This window comes from Typopeltis vanoorti, chromosome 15 (assembly GCF_054136105.1).
Source record: "Typopeltis vanoorti isolate ZY-2024b chromosome 15, IOZ_Tvanoo_1.0, whole genome shotgun sequence".
NCBI lineage: Eukaryota > Metazoa > Arthropoda > Arachnida > Uropygi > Thelyphonidae > Typopeltis > Typopeltis vanoorti.
The window spans coordinates 14204364-14221731 of record NC_143563.1 but is presented as its reverse complement, the minus strand read 5'-3'; the positions used below and the strand labels follow the sequence as shown (position 1 = coordinate 14221731).

The following is a 17368-nucleotide window of genomic DNA, read 5'->3' as shown; positions in this document are numbered from 1 at the left end:
GCCTTTTATAATAAAGTTACAAGAACATTAGATGAGGGAAAGGCATATACTGCAATTTTCTTAGACTTGGCGAAGGCATTTGACAGGGTGCCACATGATAAGCTGATATTTAAGTTGCAGCACATGGGTCTGGATGTCAGATTGGTCAACTGGATTCAGGATTGGCTGTCTGATAGGTATCAGAGAGTTGTGTATGGTGGAGCAGTTTCCAGGAGGCAGAGGGTTACAAGTGGGGTCCCACAGGGCTCAGTACTAGGACCTATATTGTTTAACCTTTATATCAATGACATAGCCAGTGGATTGCAGGGGGATATTCAGTTGTTTGCAGATGATGCGAAGCTGGGAGGATTATTAGTAATAGTGCAGATGTGGTATCCCTGCAAGAGGATTTAAATAAGCTAGATAGATGGGCAAATGATTGGGGGTGTCAGTTTAATGCAGCAAAATGTAAGGTCTTGAGGTTTGGGAAACATCGATGGGATGCTGCATACTCTAGGAGGAGTTATACTGGAGGAAGTAGGGGAGACAAGAGATCTGGGGTTGATGATTGATAGAAACCTGAAGTTTAGGGGACATATTGCAAAGGTGGTGAAGGTAACACAGAGGATTGCTGCTATTATGAGAAGGACACTGACCTGCAGAGATAAGAGGGTTATCATTCCGTTGTATAAGTCTCTGATCACACCACACTTGGACTATTGTTCTCAGATTTGGTCCCCAGGATTTGAAGGGGATAAATTAACTGTGGAAAGGATACGAAGACGGATGACAAAGATGGTTTCAGGACTGTACAAGGATAGTTATGAGGATCGGCTGAGAGAATGTGGACTGCAGAGTTTGGTAGATAGAAGAAGGAGAGGTGATATGATTGAGACTTTTAAATTGTTGAGAGGTGGTTACAGGGTTGACACTGGGGAGTTCTTTCGCTTGGTTGATGAGCGGGAAGGAGTGATGACAAGAGGCCATCCCTGGAAGTTACGAAAGGAAACTGTGAGCAAGAGGGTAAGGAGTGGTTTCTTTGTGTGGAGGGTGGTTGAGCCGTGGAATGCATTGCCTAATGGAGTGGTGGGAGCGAGAACGGTCAGTGAGTTTAAAGAGTGGTATGATGGACTTTGTGTTTCTCAGGGGGGGACCTCCCCTCAGTGAGTCTTAACAGACTTTATGTCTTAGGAAGGACCTCCCTCGATGAGTCTTTTGACTCCTTGGAGGCCTGAATAATAATAATAATAATAATAATAATAATTCAGGCGAAATCCTGGTCGGTTCTCCGCATTCCTTTAAAGGCTATGTGGAGGTCTCCTCTCAGTTATACAGCTTTGTTTTAATAAGGTACCATCTAGGGTCCAGATAACAGCAAAGATAATTCAGATAAGTTCATGCAATTGCGGTCTTAGAATGACTTCCTCCCAGATCTTCAGCCAATTAATATAGCCATACTTGTTGAGGTTAAGGAATGCTTTATAGTTGATGCTGATTCTAAAAATAGTTTTTCAGACCTGTAGTGACTTTTTGTGTAGCACAGTTGTCTTCTTCCATTTAATTTTTGTGAAGGGATACACAGAACATGATTTTCCAATCCTGACTTGCCATATAGATGATCATGGATGTAGTTTTTGTGTTCATCAAGGTGGATGCTGTCCCGGCACGAAGCAGGGGCGAAATGGGCGAATGCTGCATGCGGAAAAGTAAAAGGGCGGAAAACTTAGAGTTTATGTTACAGTTATACTGGAGGCAGAAAAAATTTTTAAAAAATATTAAAATTTATATATACATATTTATAAAGATAATTATATTTTATTCTAATTATAGAAGCTCCTAATAATTATTTTTATTTGGATAATCCCTGGGACCAGTACTGTCAACAGGGTGTAGTATAGAGGCAGCCTGCCTCATGGCTCTGCTTAACACTTGGATGCTCGCATCTGATCTGACGGATACATGCTAATTGTTCACATAAATAATCTTTACCCTATCTACTGTATAGGTTGAAGGTCATGAGTAGCTGCACATAAAAAATTCAGCCCACTTCAAAGCCAGTATAGAAAACCCTACACTCCAACAGAATGACATAATGGTCAGTTTTGATGTCTCCTCCCTATTCACAAATGTCCCCCTCAAAGAAACCCTAGAGCTAATCCAAGCTAAATTTCCTCCCGATATCTCAGCCCTATTTCAGTTTACAATGAACTCAGGCTATTTCGTTTGGCAGGAAAAATTCTACAAACAGATAGAGGGGACAGCCATGGGTTCACCACTTTCCTCACCCTTGGCCAACTTCTTCATGGAGATGTTTGAAGAGAAAGCCTTAAACTCAGCCCCACAAAAACCTACCATATGGCTTCGCTATGTTGATGATGTTTTCGCTATTTGGCCACATGGCCCGGATTCACTCCTCTCCTTCCTAACACACTTGAACAACCAACACCCTAGAATCAAATTCACCCTGAAAAAAGAGGAAAACAATAACCTCCCCTTCCTAGACACACACTAGTCACCCGCCAACCTGATGGAACCTTGGTTTTCTCAGTTTATAGAAAACCCACCCATACAGGCAGATACATTCACCAACAATCCCCCCCCCCTCACAACAATATGGAGTTATTAAAACATTATTCAACAGGGCAAAAATAATCTGTTCTAATGATCAAGCCCTGACCACTGAACTAAATCACATCCGTGACACTTTCTCAGCCAACGGCTACCCCCTCCAAAAAATACTTAGCCCAGTTATCCACAACCCACCACCCCCTCCCCTTCACAAAAAAGATTACTCTAAATCTATCACTATTCCCTACATCAGAGGCACCTCGGAAAAAATCAATAAAATCCTAAAAAAACATGACTTGACCACTTGTTACAGACCACATAAAAAACTGGCATCCCTTATCCGCTCCACCAAAGACCAACCACTTCCCCTAGACCTACCTGGTGTATACCAGGTCCCTTGCAGCTGTAAACTGTCCTACTTTGGCCAAACAGGCAGGACAGCAAATATCAGAATCTCAGAACACAAGGATTACATCCGATTTCACCAGTACAGCCACTCTGGGCTTGCAGACCACGCTCTGGATACTCGCCACAGAATAAGATGGAAGAAAGCCACAGTAATACACCACAGCAAGTTCAAGTATGAAAGACTATTCATGGAATCAGCCTCGGCCCTTAGGAACATGCCAAACCTCAACAAATTTGGATGCATGAAACTGCCCCAAATTTGGGAAACTTTTATCAGAAGAACTTCGGCCCAAAGGCCAAGAACTACCAATATAGCCCGCCAGGGGGCACCATCAGGACTTTAGGAAACGCTAGCTTCCTAGCTTCAGTCTCATTTGCTGTTATTAGTACTTGTGTGCACGTGTCTGTGTAGTAAGTTCCCAAGAAGATGGCAACGTGACGTTCGCCGAAATATCGGAAAGTATATATTAAAGTTTATTTAATCTATATTTCTAGTATACGCCGTCAATTCCTTAAATATTAGTTATCATTATTAAGGTACTTGGTAATGAAAATTAAAGAAGGGGTACACGTATATCTGAAGTTTCAGAAACACTGATCTATCCAAATATTTAGTCTGAAACATAGGTGTATATTACGCTGTTCATTTTCTTAAATTCTGCTTCAAATTTGGATAGTCGAAACAGCGTGATATGAACTTACATTTTTTTCAGTATCATTTCAATTTTGAATGTGAAACATATTGAGTGTATTGTGTATTCTGTATTTAAGTGACTTTGGACAATTTTTGACTTTGTTTTTAATTGTACTTATTTTTGATTTTTGGTAGACATTTTTTTGATAGACATAACATTTTAAAGATAATAGTTTATAAATTATAAACATATTAATCAGAGGAGCATTTTGCTAAAATGCCAAATTTGCTTGTGGCAGCATACTTTACATCTTTGTATAAATAAATTATATATAGTAAAAATCCGTAGAAGGCAACTGTTTTAAATCAATTTTTTTTAAAATAAGATTTAAATACAAAAAACGAAATCATTAATATATTGAGTAATGAAATTTTAAAAAAAAATGTATCTAAAATAATGAATGCTAAGTATTTTTCAATAATTGTTGATTGCATCACTGATATTTCGCGGCAGGAGCGCAAATGTCCTTAATTGTAAGATATGTTTCTATAAAAGAAAAAAATGAAGAAACCCAAAATATTATACAAATAGAGGAAAGATTTCTAGATTTTATTAAAATTAATAATACAACAGGAAGTGGTATGGCTGAAGTAATTTTAAAATTATTAGAAGAAAAAAAAGTAAATATTTAAAATATCCATGGTCAGGGATATGACAACAGGTCAAATATGAGTGAGAAGAATGCAGGGGTATAAGCACTTTTAAGGAACAAAAATCCTAGAGCATTTTTTGTTCCGTGTTGTACACATTCCTTGAACTTGGTATTGAGCGATGCAGCAAGCTGCAATGTAGATATGGTTTTATTTTTTGACATTATTCAGTCAATCTATAATTTCTTTTCTTCATCGATGGGAAGTTCTTCTAAACCACATCCAACATTTTACTTTAAAACTTTTATGCACGATGAGATGGGAAAGTCACGTTGAAGCTGTAAAAGCAATACAAAATCAAGTAAAAGAAATATATGAAGTTTTAATTTTCATCACAGAAGATGACAGCTTAATTGGGCAACAAGGCATTAAAACAAAATTGGAAGCTAGTTCGTTAGCAAAAAAAATTAATTCTTTCAAGTTTGTATTTGGCACATTTGTTTGGTATGACATTCCAAGTGAAGTCAATGCATCTAGCAAACAATTGTAAAGTATCTCTTGCAATATTATGGAAACAATGAAATCATTAGATGTCACAAAAAAATTCTTGACGTCATACAGAAGCGAAAATAATTTTTTTTGAAAGTTAAGCCCAAGCCCATAACTTTGCTCTAAATATTGGGCTAAATGCTGATTTCCCAACTAACGACAGCACATGAACTCGACATGTAAAAATTCAATTTGATTATGTGTGTCCTGATGAATCAATTACTAATTTTGAGAGACATTTTCAAATTAATTTTTTTAATGTAATTCTTGATTCAGCAATAACATCAATTACTGAGAGATTTGAACAGCTAAATAAATATGAATCAATTTTTGGGTTTCTCTTTAACATTGGTAACTTAAAATTTGATAATGATACAGTAAAAAAAAACTTGTTTCGACTTAGAAATTGTTCTGTCTGATGGTGATGAAAAAGATATTTCAGCAATAGGTTATTAGATGAATTAAAAATATTGTCTCGGAAGATATCATATAATTATTCTCCCAAAGAAGTATTAAATCATATTTGTGCAAAATAACTGCATAAGTCTTTTTCCTAATGTGTACACATCACTACGAAGCAAGTGCAGAGTGCAGTTTTTCTAAATTAAGACTTATTAAAAATTATTTGAGGTCAGCAATGTCCCAAGAGAGAGATTATATGGCTTAACCACTTTATCTATTGAAAGTGACATAGCCAAGACATTAGATCTAAAAGAAGTAATAAAGTCTTTTGTCAAAATTAAGGCTAGAAAGGTTTCCTTTTTTTTAATTAAAATTGTTAATTCTTAATTTAGATTTCTTCATATTTCTTTTGTCATTTAATGTGATTTATGTAATATTTATAAATTGTGTTAAAATTATGTATTCATTATATAATAAATGCAAAAATATTTTATTTATTTATTATTTATTTATTCACTATATATATATATATATATATGTAGAAAAACCAGGTTTAAAAATACTTGGTATCTTTAACATATATATATATATATATATATATATATATATATATATATATATATATATATATATATATATATATATAATTTTTATATATACAGGGTGTTCGGGATAAATTTGACAGTTTCGTAAGGAAAAAGAAAATCTTCTTTGTATCTATTAAATTTAATGAATTGACAAAAAAACATTACAGGCAGAGTTAATTACAATACTATCAACAAGATTTACTCAAAATAACCACCATTAGCATCGATCACAGCTTCAATTCTGCTTCGGAACCTCGAACAAGCTGATGCTACAGTCTCCCTGGGAAGGGCCGCAAAAACTGTTTTAATTTTATCCATTAACTGGGCTTTTGTATTACTAGAAGTGCGATTGGTGTCTTTTTCAACTGCGCCCCATACAAAATAATCCATGGGGTTAAGGTCTGGGGAGTTTGGAGGCCAAACATTTGGACTGGTGAAGTCGTAGAAATTTTCAGACAACCATTTTTGACTTTTCCCAGAGGTGTGGCAAGGGGCCGAATCCTGCTGCCATACATACGGCCTACCATTGGCTACCCTTGTTATCCAGGGCTTGACTACAGTTAGCAACTCCACGAACAAAGCCCGAATTCCAATGCCAGGGTTCTTCAACACCTGTTCCTGCAGATTTGCGAGGAATTCTGCTGTACGAACGCAATCAGATCGTCTGCTAGGGATCTTTCTTCTTGCTACATCCTCGTAGTCACCATTGCAAGTCTCTAGTTCATGCCTGATTGTTTTTACTGTATTCAGGGAGCATTGGGCAGCAGTCGTAATATCCTTATTTTGATGGCGGGCACGAATCATCATAATACAAGTTATTCTCTTCCATGATTCAGGTGGGTTCCAGCTATCCATCCTTTCTGACATCTTGTATATGAATGAAGAAGGGTCCAAACTTTTAAATGAAGAGAAGTGTGTGTTAATACATGTAACTTACGGAAAAATATAATTAATTATAAATATGTCAAATTTATCCCGAACACCCTGTACATATACAATTTTGACCGAAGGGCAGAAAAAAAAATCTTGCCGACACTCAAAAATTTGCTCGAGCCGGTGCTGGGGGGATGTTAACAGATTTACCAATCTGTTAAAAATAAGCCGAGCTGTAGGCACAGGGAACTTAATACACTCCAGGATGGGAAAGAGGATGAAGATGATCCTTAGAAGAATGGATGAAAATACACTAGACTGAATATATTAAGGAACAAGAAGGATATATATATATATTTCATATGATGATACAATGGCCGTGAGTCCCTTTTGCTGGGAGGCATGGCACCATCTCAATCACCCCCCCCTAATATTATCTGGGCTTGGGACCATCATAGCTGACAAATCAGGCCTACAAGTCAGGAATACTTAGGATCTTAAGTATTCATGACTGTAATCCATGTGTGTGTTCACAAGGCCAGTTTGCCTATTCTGGGAGATGAAAAACCTGAGTTTTTGGGTGAACCCCCCCCCCCCCCCCACACACTACTTACTTACTCCCTTAACTCACCTTTCATTGAAATAGAACAGATAAAGGTTCCTCCATCATGGACGGGAATCAAACCCAGGTCTTTCCGACAAAAGGGCTTCGTCTATACCAACTGAGCTACAAAGGCTCTAAACAAGGAGGAAAATCATGATAACTCAAAAACCATATGAATTGTTATGCAATTTGGTGAAAAGCAGTATGACATTAGATGTGAAAGAAACACCCACAAAAAATTGTAAACAGTTTAATTTAATAACAGATAGGTATATTATAAGAAGTGTAGTCACCTCGTACAGTGATGCTTCATACTTGTCCCTGTTTATAATGATGTCCAGCAGCTCAGTTGGCAATAACAACCACTGCTCCTGCAAAGCTCTGGGATGCTCCCCCACCCCTTCTCCAAAATTTAAGGAGCTTAAGAGAGCTTTGCATGAGCAATGGTTGTTATTACTAACTGAGCTGTTGAACATCATTATAAACAGTATGAAACATAGTTGTGAGCAGGGCCGGCAGAAGCGGGCATGCAGAGCATGCGGTGGGCGCTACATAGGGAGCGCCACCGCTGGGGCACAGTTCATAGGTTCATTTTTAAGAAACAAAATTTTTATCATAAAAACAAAAAAATTCTTAGAATGATCAATATTAAAATAAATAAGGCTGGATACACCGAATACAAATTTTTAAAAAATTGTATATTGCCGGCTATTTACAATTTTGCATCAAGAGCAGGCTAAATGCTTGGCAGCAGAATATTAAGTGAAAAGGTGAATTTTTATGCGCAGAAACGAATTTTCATACAAAACATTTGTTGCTATGTAACCAATCATATAGTACTGTAAAAACTCGATTGTAGCTTAAATATTCCAAAGCACATTACATTCGATTGTTTACTTAGGTTAAGTCCCATGTGAATATTGTAAAAATAAAGTTTGTTCGTCTCTGTATAGCTTGTTTTAGATGTTATTCTAATAACACTCTGGAAGTTAACTGTATATACTGCTTTAATAAGAATATGTTAGAGTGTTAAAAACAAAAGCAATGTTTTTATCGACGAAGCTGCATGTAATAGATCTACATGGCGGCATTAGAAAGATTGTTATTAAAATTTGTTTGTATGAGAAAGGCTTGCAGGCTCTAAGTGTAAACATCTGCTAAGTCAATCAGAAAGGTTTAAATAACTTTCCGATGGCCGGCAACTTACAATTAAAAGAAAGTGGAGGAGAACAAAAGGTGTGCCAAACTTGAAACTTAAGATGAAAGAATCATAAAGATTATTTGGGGGGTTGCCAAACTTCATGCAAGGTCTCAGAGGAGGCATAATAAAAAGGAACTGAAGCAAACAGAAGGGGCTGCCGTGATCCAGAGATTGCTGCAGAAGTAGAGGGGGCCCAGTTCCAAAGATGTCCACAGAGAGACAGGCTGCTCAGTTCCAGACACTGTCAAAGAGGAGGCTGCTCGGTTCCAGACATTGCTAAAGCTGCCCGGTCTCAGACACTGCCAAAGAGAGACAGAGCTGCTCAGTTCCAGACATCGTCAGAGAGCATCCCAGATCCAGACGTTGGTTGAGAGAGGATTCTGCTTCCAGAAAGGAGCTTCTTGGTTCGAGACGTCGCTAGAGAGAAATGACTTCTAGGCCAAATATTCTCTAGGGCTTTCAAATTGCTAAAAGGAGAACTCCCAAATGCCGTAGAAGAGAAAAGTTTCCAGTCAGGAGAGGGATGCTGATTGACAGTTGATGGCAGTTTCATCTTGGAGGCGGCATTTTCAGTTTCTTAGAGGCGGCAATTCAAGCTACTTGAGACGGCAGTCATCCAGGCATTTTTGGCGAGCCCAAGTAGAGGAGAAAAGGCGAGGCAAATTTCCCGAAGTACCTTCGCTCGTAAGTTTTTCTTTTCGCCATGGGAGAATAACATTTTTTCGGATCTGTAGTCCCGCTACGCTCCCGATGAGATATAGCCAAAGCCAAAATTCCAGATGAAGATCCGAGATGAAAGAATTGCCATAGAACTTTTAGTGAAAGACTTTTGACTGATTGTGAGATACAGAGCCTTTGAAAGTTCAAAACTCTTATATAATTCCTCTTATAGTTGTATTAGAAAGACTTTTAAGATATATGTTTAATAAGGTTAAGAAGTGTCCTTAAGAGAATCAATTGGTATGTTAGAAGTTGATATCAAATTTGTAAAGATAACTTAACAGAGAGATTTAGGTAACCTCTTTGCGAGTAAGCTTGGAGTTTAATAAGTAAAATTTGTAAACTGAGAGTAGATAACTTTTTGTGTTAACGAAAGTATTTAAAGTTGAAGAAAAAAGGTTCTAAATTTTGCTAGTTTTTATAGAAGGATAGAAAAAGCAATCTCCCTGATGTTTAAATTCGTGTACATTTCATAGTAATGTAAATAAATGTTATTTGACTTTCTTGTAAACATAGCACGTAATAATATAAACAAGAGATTCTGAGAGAGAGAGAGAGAGAGAGAGAGAGAGAGCATGCACAGCTACATTAGAATAATGAAGAATAAAGTATAAAGTAAAGAAAAAAGACATAACAAGTAATTAATAGAAATTACAAGTATACAAAGTTAAATAATAATAAAAGTTTACAATGTCACAGTAATGACAGGATAGCAACAGTAGATTTACAACAGTACCATCTCAGTAGGCTACTGACAGTAGCGCAGTATTGCGAACTATTGTTTCGTCTCTGTGTCGTGTTGTGTAAGAATTTCTTGTGGGTATAAAATAGAAATGGAATCAAAAATTAAAAAGTTATCCAGTGCACAAAATCGTAAGCATCATGTTGCGAAAGAAGCAGATATTAAGAAACAAACTGGGGTTCTTAATAAATTTGTTAAAATATTAAAATATTCTGATGCAAATTGTAACCAACTCGATAGATCAGAAATCAGAGTTGATACATCATCCAGCTTGCATGAAAGTACTATTGCAACGATTGAACAAAATAACAAGACGCAGGATTTAAGTGAAAAACAGTTAGAAGATTTAGTTGTAGTTGACCACGAAACTAACATATTGTTAGTCTCTGTAAATTTAGAAGACTCAGGTGAATGGGGAAATATTGATGAAAAATTATGAGTTCTTTTAATTGATATGGGGCCTGTTCAAAAGAAAAATATAATATATCCCAGAGATACATATGGTCGTGAATTTGGTGACACGTATTATAATAGAAAAATGGAAAACGGGGAGCTTGTGCCAAGAACGTGGCTCATTTATTCAGAAACTTTAAATTCTATTTTTTGTGTTTGTTGCAAACTTTTCGCACCTGCTGAATTAAGTAGTCTTGTAGAAGGTTATAACGATTGGAGAAATGTAAGTACAACTTTGCATATACATGAGACTAGTTTAACTCACATGAAAAATTTCTTAAAATGAAAGGAACTTGATAAAAATTTAAAAAACAAAACTATTGGTTGCCAGATCATGTATGAAATACATGAAGAAACATTGGACGAGTGTTTTAGAATGCTTAATTGAAATTATAAAAATTCCTTGGTAGCCAAAATTTAGCTTTTTGCAGATCATCTGATAAATTATATGAAAGGAATAATGGCAATTCTCTAAAATTAGTCGAACTGTTTGCAAAGCTTGATCCTGTTATGGAAAATCATGTTGAAAGGGCCCTACAAGGAAACAATAAAGTACACTATTTGAGTAAAGACAGTCAAAATGAAATATTGGAAACTTTAAGTAATGCAATCAGGGATACAATTTTATTATCAATTCGAAAATCTAAATATTATTCCATAATTTTAGACTGCACACCTGATGCAAGTAAAACAGAACAAATGACCATTATTATTCGCTTTGTTTCCTGTGACAATGGAATTTTCAAGATCAGGGAAAACCTTTTAGGTTTTGCAGATGTATCAGATTCCACAGGACGTGCTTTATATACAACAATAATGGAACAACTGGAAAAATGGAACATTCCCATTGAAGACATGCGAGGTCAAGGGTATGACAATGGGGCAAATATGAAAGGGAAAAAATATGGGCTCCAAAATTTGCTTTTGAACAAAAATCCTCGAGCTTTTTATGTGCCATGTGCTGCTCATACTCTAAATTTAATCATTAACAATGCAGCCAAAGTGAATGCAGATACAATTAGTTTCTTTGTAATTATTCAAGAAATACACAAATTCTTTTCATTCTCTTACAAATGTTGGGCAATCCTTTTAAAGTTGGTAAAAAATTTAACATTGAAACAGCCATCAAAAACGCGATGGGAAAGTAAAATTAATGCAATCCTTCTCTACGATATCAGTTAGGAGAAATTTATGATGCACTTTTTGAAATTTTAAATAATGAAAATTTTAATAAAGAAACTCAGCATGAAGCACAAACATTATATGCTAAAATAAAGGACTACAAATTTATTTGCTCTCTTATAATTTGGCATGATTTACTCAACAGAATAAAGCCTGTGAGTAAAATGCTTCATGACAAAAATATGAACATTACACTTGCTTTAGAATCTATCAAAAATTTAAAAATATTCTTATGAGAGTATCGATCAGATACAAATTTTAAAGAAGTTCTAAAAACGGCAAAAGAACTGAGTGAAGAGGTGGATGGAGTCATAAGATGTTTCTTCGACAACCTTATTAAACTGAGTTATTTAGTTAATAGCACTCTACTGTTTACTCATAATAAAACCATGCAATAAAGAGTAAGTGTCGTTTAAATCGCACTGCATGGAGAACAGGAATTTAAAACTGGTACGGAAGTTCAATGACGAAAGTAGACAAGACAATTTGACTATGAGCATCATGACGAAACGTCACAATTGCCAGAAGATAAATTTAGAATGAATGTGTTTTATATACTTCTAGACGTTGCAATGTTAATAGAACGTTTTGAACAACTAAAAACATATTATGATAATTTCAATTTATTGTATAGATTACTACAAATTAATAATGAAGATTTACGAAAAAATTGTGACAATTTAGAGATTCTCTTGAAGGATGGTGACAATAAAGATGTAAATGCAATAGAACTATATGACGAGTTATGTGCTTTCCAGGATATTTTTCGGAAGGTTAATTTAAATATTCAAAACCCTTTCCATATTCTTAATTTTATTGTGTCCAATAATTTATCTTTCCTAACTTTTCAATTGCTTTAAGAATACCATTAACCTTACCTGTTAGTGTAGCGAGCGGTGAATGTTCCTTTTCCAATTTGAAATTGATTAAAACCTACTTAAGAACAAGAATGTCACAAAAAAACTTGTTAGTTTGCCATTAATAGCTATTGAAAATGATATATGTGCAGAATTAGATGTTAAGACCATTATTTCCAATTTTGTGAATATGAAATCAAGAACCCTAAAATTTTAATAAAAAATTTCAAGTATGTAAATTAATTTATTTTCTGTTATTCTGTAAAGATTTTATTTTTTGAATACTTATATTAAATGTTCTAATTATTTCTTATTTTCTCATTTATCTTGAGTTTCTTTTATATATTTTCCTAAAAGATAGTTCCAATTATAAAAATTATTAAAAAAATTTTACACATTACTAAGAATTTAGTAAAATGCAAGAATTTTTTAAACTTTAGTTCAAATAAATTTTAACTTTAATTAAAATTCATTTTAATTTTGTTAGCGATTCGGATCGGTGAGAAGGCTATAATCCCTGTATCATTATATTCAACGATTAAAGTAAAGTGGCTTTATTAAAATTTGCTCTAACTTTTGAGAATTTTTTGAATATTCGGGTTTTTAACGATTATCCTGCCTAGTCAACATCCTCGGTTCGTTACATTTAGTGAACCAATGTGTGGCTGTTCTGTCAAAATTTATTTAAGCAATTTCAAATATTTTAAATTTTTATTATTGTAGAAGAACCACACACACCCGGATTGTTACAGGAGCGGTTAGATAGAAATTGCATGTGGGCGGCAAAGACCCTAGCGCCGCACTGGTTGTGAGGTGTGACTAGGATCTTCAATAGGATTAAGGTCAGGAGATCTGGCTGGCCAATCCATAGACACAACAGTCCCTTCATACATAAAGATATTGGTCCATGAGCTTTGCTCACTGAAGAAGAGCACTATCTCCTTGTAAGATAAATGTTTTCCCTACCACACCCACACAGAGACAAGCATAGGGGTCCAGGACCTTGTCTCTATAAGTTGCAGCATTCCTGATTCTGCAGAAAAGCACATACAGATCAGTGCATCTGACCAACAAAATGCCTCCCCAAAACCATCACACTATCTCCACCATCAGTGCCTCTTTCATGGATATTAGAGGGATGATAACACGTCCCTGGTTCTCTCTAGATCAGAGTATGCTGGCATCACTTTGTAGAGATAACTAGGGACATGTTATCATCCTCTAATATATGTGAAAGTGACACATGGTGGAGCTAGTGTGATGGGTTGGACAGTCATCTTATTGGGTGGACACACCAACCTGTATGTGCTTCCTAGTGGAACCACGAATGCTACAATTTATAGAGGAAAGATCTTAGACACTTGTTTGTCCTATGTTAATCCTATTGAGCATATCTGGGATGCTCTCCCCCTTCTCCAAAACTTAAGGAACGTAAGAGAGTTTTGCAGGAGCAATGGTTGCTATTACCAACTGAACTGCTGGACATCATTATAAACAGAATGAAACATAGTTGTGAGGTGTGACTAGATTCCTTATTGAGGATCTTTTACAACATCATATTCTTCTTGTTTTTTAACCAGTGTTTATATGTTCTATTATACTAAAATATTACTGAATTAAACTATTTGTTTACAATTTTTGTGGCTTTCTTTCACATTTCATATCACACCGCTTTTTACTGAACCACATAAAAATTTATCATACAGATTTTGAATTATCACGATTTTTCTCTTTGATCCTTAATTTATGGTAACTAGTGTAGCTAGCCAAATATGTGGTTTGAAGGCAGTGATTATGTTTGAAGATTATGTTTGTGGAGAACTTCAGCTTTCCTTTTAGATATACTTTGAACATTAGGAATAGGAATATTCTGTTGTAATCTTGTGTTTGGGATGATGGATGTGGGGACATGCAGTATTTTGTTTATTTTATAGGGATTGCAACCACTGGCTAAAAAGTGTTGCAAAGGTGAGTTCAATTTCAAAGCTTGTCATTGGCTCTCTGCAAGTGTTTTGAGGATGCCATACTGTTCGCATGGGTGATGGTGGTGTGAATACTTATGTACATTCCCATATGTGTGGATTTTCTATAAACTAAGAAGGATAATGAACCATTTGATATTCATCACACCGGTGTGTCTATGAAGGAGAGAGTTAGTTTCTTTTTCTGTGGTAAAGTGAATTTTGAAGTTGGTTGTTTAAATGCACTAGAAAAGTATATAATGTCTCTAGGCCAAATAATAAAAATATCATCTTCATAACATAGAAAAACTGTTGGTTTCATGCAGCTGCAATAAGTGCTTTTTTCGAGTGAGGAGAAAGAGGTTATCCTATATCAGTCCCACCTGCTACTGAAACACAACTTTAGACATGAAATGTGTCTAGTGTTGTACTATATATGTTTGGAGTATGATCAGCATCAATGAATACAAGGAGTATTATTTTTGGAACAAAATTCTCTTAGTGTTACTCTGATCATATTGTTGATTCAATAAGAAATTGCAGGTGTTTTAAGATATGAGAAAAATAAACAAAAAACAAAGAATTATGATTAAGTAATGCTTATAACCTTCTAGACATAATTAAATTTTAATTACTTTTCATAAGCAATTTAAACTTACCATTACAGTCACTTTTTGGCAGTGCTAAAGCATTTCCATAATATCCAGGTAAACAGTTATCACAGTACCTTCCCCCAGTATTGTAGATACACTTAAGACATTCACCAGTAGTCCTATAGGCAAATAGCAGGAAATTGAAACTCGAAACTTTTATTCATATTTTCATGAAATTTCATATTGCATAAAAATTTCACACATTATGTATTTTATATATTATCTCAGATTAAATAAAAATATTATATATTATACAAAGAAAATTTTAAATTCATGACTTAAAATGGAACTTGTATTTCATTAACTTATTCTTACAAGTGAAAGTCAGTACTAAACAAGCCTGTTCAAATAAACAAACAGAAGTGCAAGTAACTAACCATTTATTCTTACCCACACAAACTCTATTCTTAAAAAAGTAAAGAGCATTTCATTTCAATCCATGTATTAAGGCTTAACTGCTGAAAGGAATTCATGTCACGGTGGAGCTTAATAGAATAAAACAGAGAATGGATGAAAATTACTATTTAAAACGTCCAATATTTCATCTCAGTCACAGGGACATCTGCAGGTAGAACAGTATGAAACTTGTTACATACACACCTGAAAGTAACACAAAGTAAGTAAAACATGTAGACAAAAACTAGAGTCATAACAGTGTGGCACCTGTTGGAGGCAGTTGTTGTAAACTGAGATCCCAATGTTTCCCATCTTTTGGAGTTTTATGCATCTGTATTTATTCAGATTGGGCTGATTTCTGATGGAGCATAGTTGGCTTTTTTTCTTTTTTTAATTAATTCTATGAGTATTATCTAGATCAGTCATGTCCAACACATGGCCTGCCGACAAGTAACATGTGGCCCACCAAACTTTGTAACCAATATGGTTATTTAACTTTTGACAACACCTATTTAAATAAACATATTCACTTAAAATTATTTTGTCATGTTGTACCATCATTTTATAATTTCCAGGAATACGTTAACAGAGCAAATCTCAGGTGGTGGTATTTAAACAGAATGGGCGAGGAAAGATTGGCAAAACAAGTGTTCTCTGCCAGGTTGGCAGGAAAATGACCCAGAAGAAGACCGAGATATAGGTGGTTTGATAGGGCACAAAGTGCCTTAGACGACAGAAATATAAGATCTGATAATATTCGTGTTTGACAAGTAACAGACTGATCTGGAGGAAAATTGTAAATAGGAAGTTAGTTATGATGTAAATTTTTCATGTAGTACTATCATATCCTGTACACCCCTTGAGGGTACATGGCAGGAATTTGATGATGATGATGATGACTTAAGATTATTTTATATGCCAAACTACTCTGCAATTTCTAAAGGAAATAATTTCTATTTGTCATTTCAAAAAATCTTGTTACACCACTCCATAAATATCGAATTTTACCGAGCAAGTCAATGTAAGCAGCTACATCCACTGACCACAGCAATCGGAGGCTAGCCATTAGCAATTTTCAAGTCATCAGAAAGTGTAGTGTTTTCTTTATAATTAATAAAGAATTTATAAAAATAATGTCGAAACCTTCAACCAGTATGAGTAAAAAACGATTAAGTTTTCAAGAAAAATGGAAGTTACAATATTTTTGTATTCAAGGGAAAAAAAACAACAAATTATGCCTGATATGTAAAAACTCTATTGCAGTTTGCAAAGAATATAATATTAAAAGGCATTACGATACAAATCATAAAGAAAACTATGAAAAATATGTTGCGAAACTTTGTGAAGATAAATTGTCAGAATTAAAGTTGACACTTCAAAATCAACAAAGTGTATTTACCAAACCTATTGAAGATAATAGAGCTATGGTAAAACCAGTTACAGTACCACATTAATTGCAAGCAAGTCGAAACCATTCACTGAAGGAGAATTTATTCGCGAATGTATTATTAAAGCAGTTGAAGTGTTGCGTCCTGATCAATTAAAGAATTTAAAAATATAAACTTATTTTGAAATACCATTGCTAGCAGAATTGATTATATAGCCAGGAACTTAAGGAATCAACTAAAATCAATAATTCCAACATTTCAGACCTATTCCCTTGCAATTGACGAAAGTACAGATGTACGGGATATCGCTCAGCTGGCTGTTTTCATTTGTGGATGTGATATGAACTTAAAAGTAAGTGAAGAACTTCTAGAAATTATTCCTATGCACAATACAACCACTGGAGTTGATATTTTTGATGCCCTTATGGAAGTTTTGAATGAATACAATTTACCGTTAAAAAACTAGTTTGTCTTGCAACTGATGGTGCTGCTGCCATGACTGGTGTTGTTAAAGGAGTCATTACAAATTTAAAAGAAAAATGCAAAGAACAAGGTAATAA

At 34.9% G+C, this 17368-nt stretch overlaps 1 protein-coding gene across 1 annotated transcript in view; it reads right to left on the bottom strand.

Annotated features, from left to right (window-relative positions):
- Nucleotides 1–17368, bottom strand: part of LanB2 (laminin subunit gamma-1) — a 403913-nt gene that overhangs the window by 230799 nt on the left and 155746 nt on the right. Inside the window, exon 14 of the mRNA XM_090405827.1 lies at nt 15031–15143. Within this exon, the coding sequence (XP_090261953.1) occupies nt 15031–15143 (113 nt within the window). The remainder of the gene's footprint in view (nt 1–15030; nt 15144–17368) is intronic.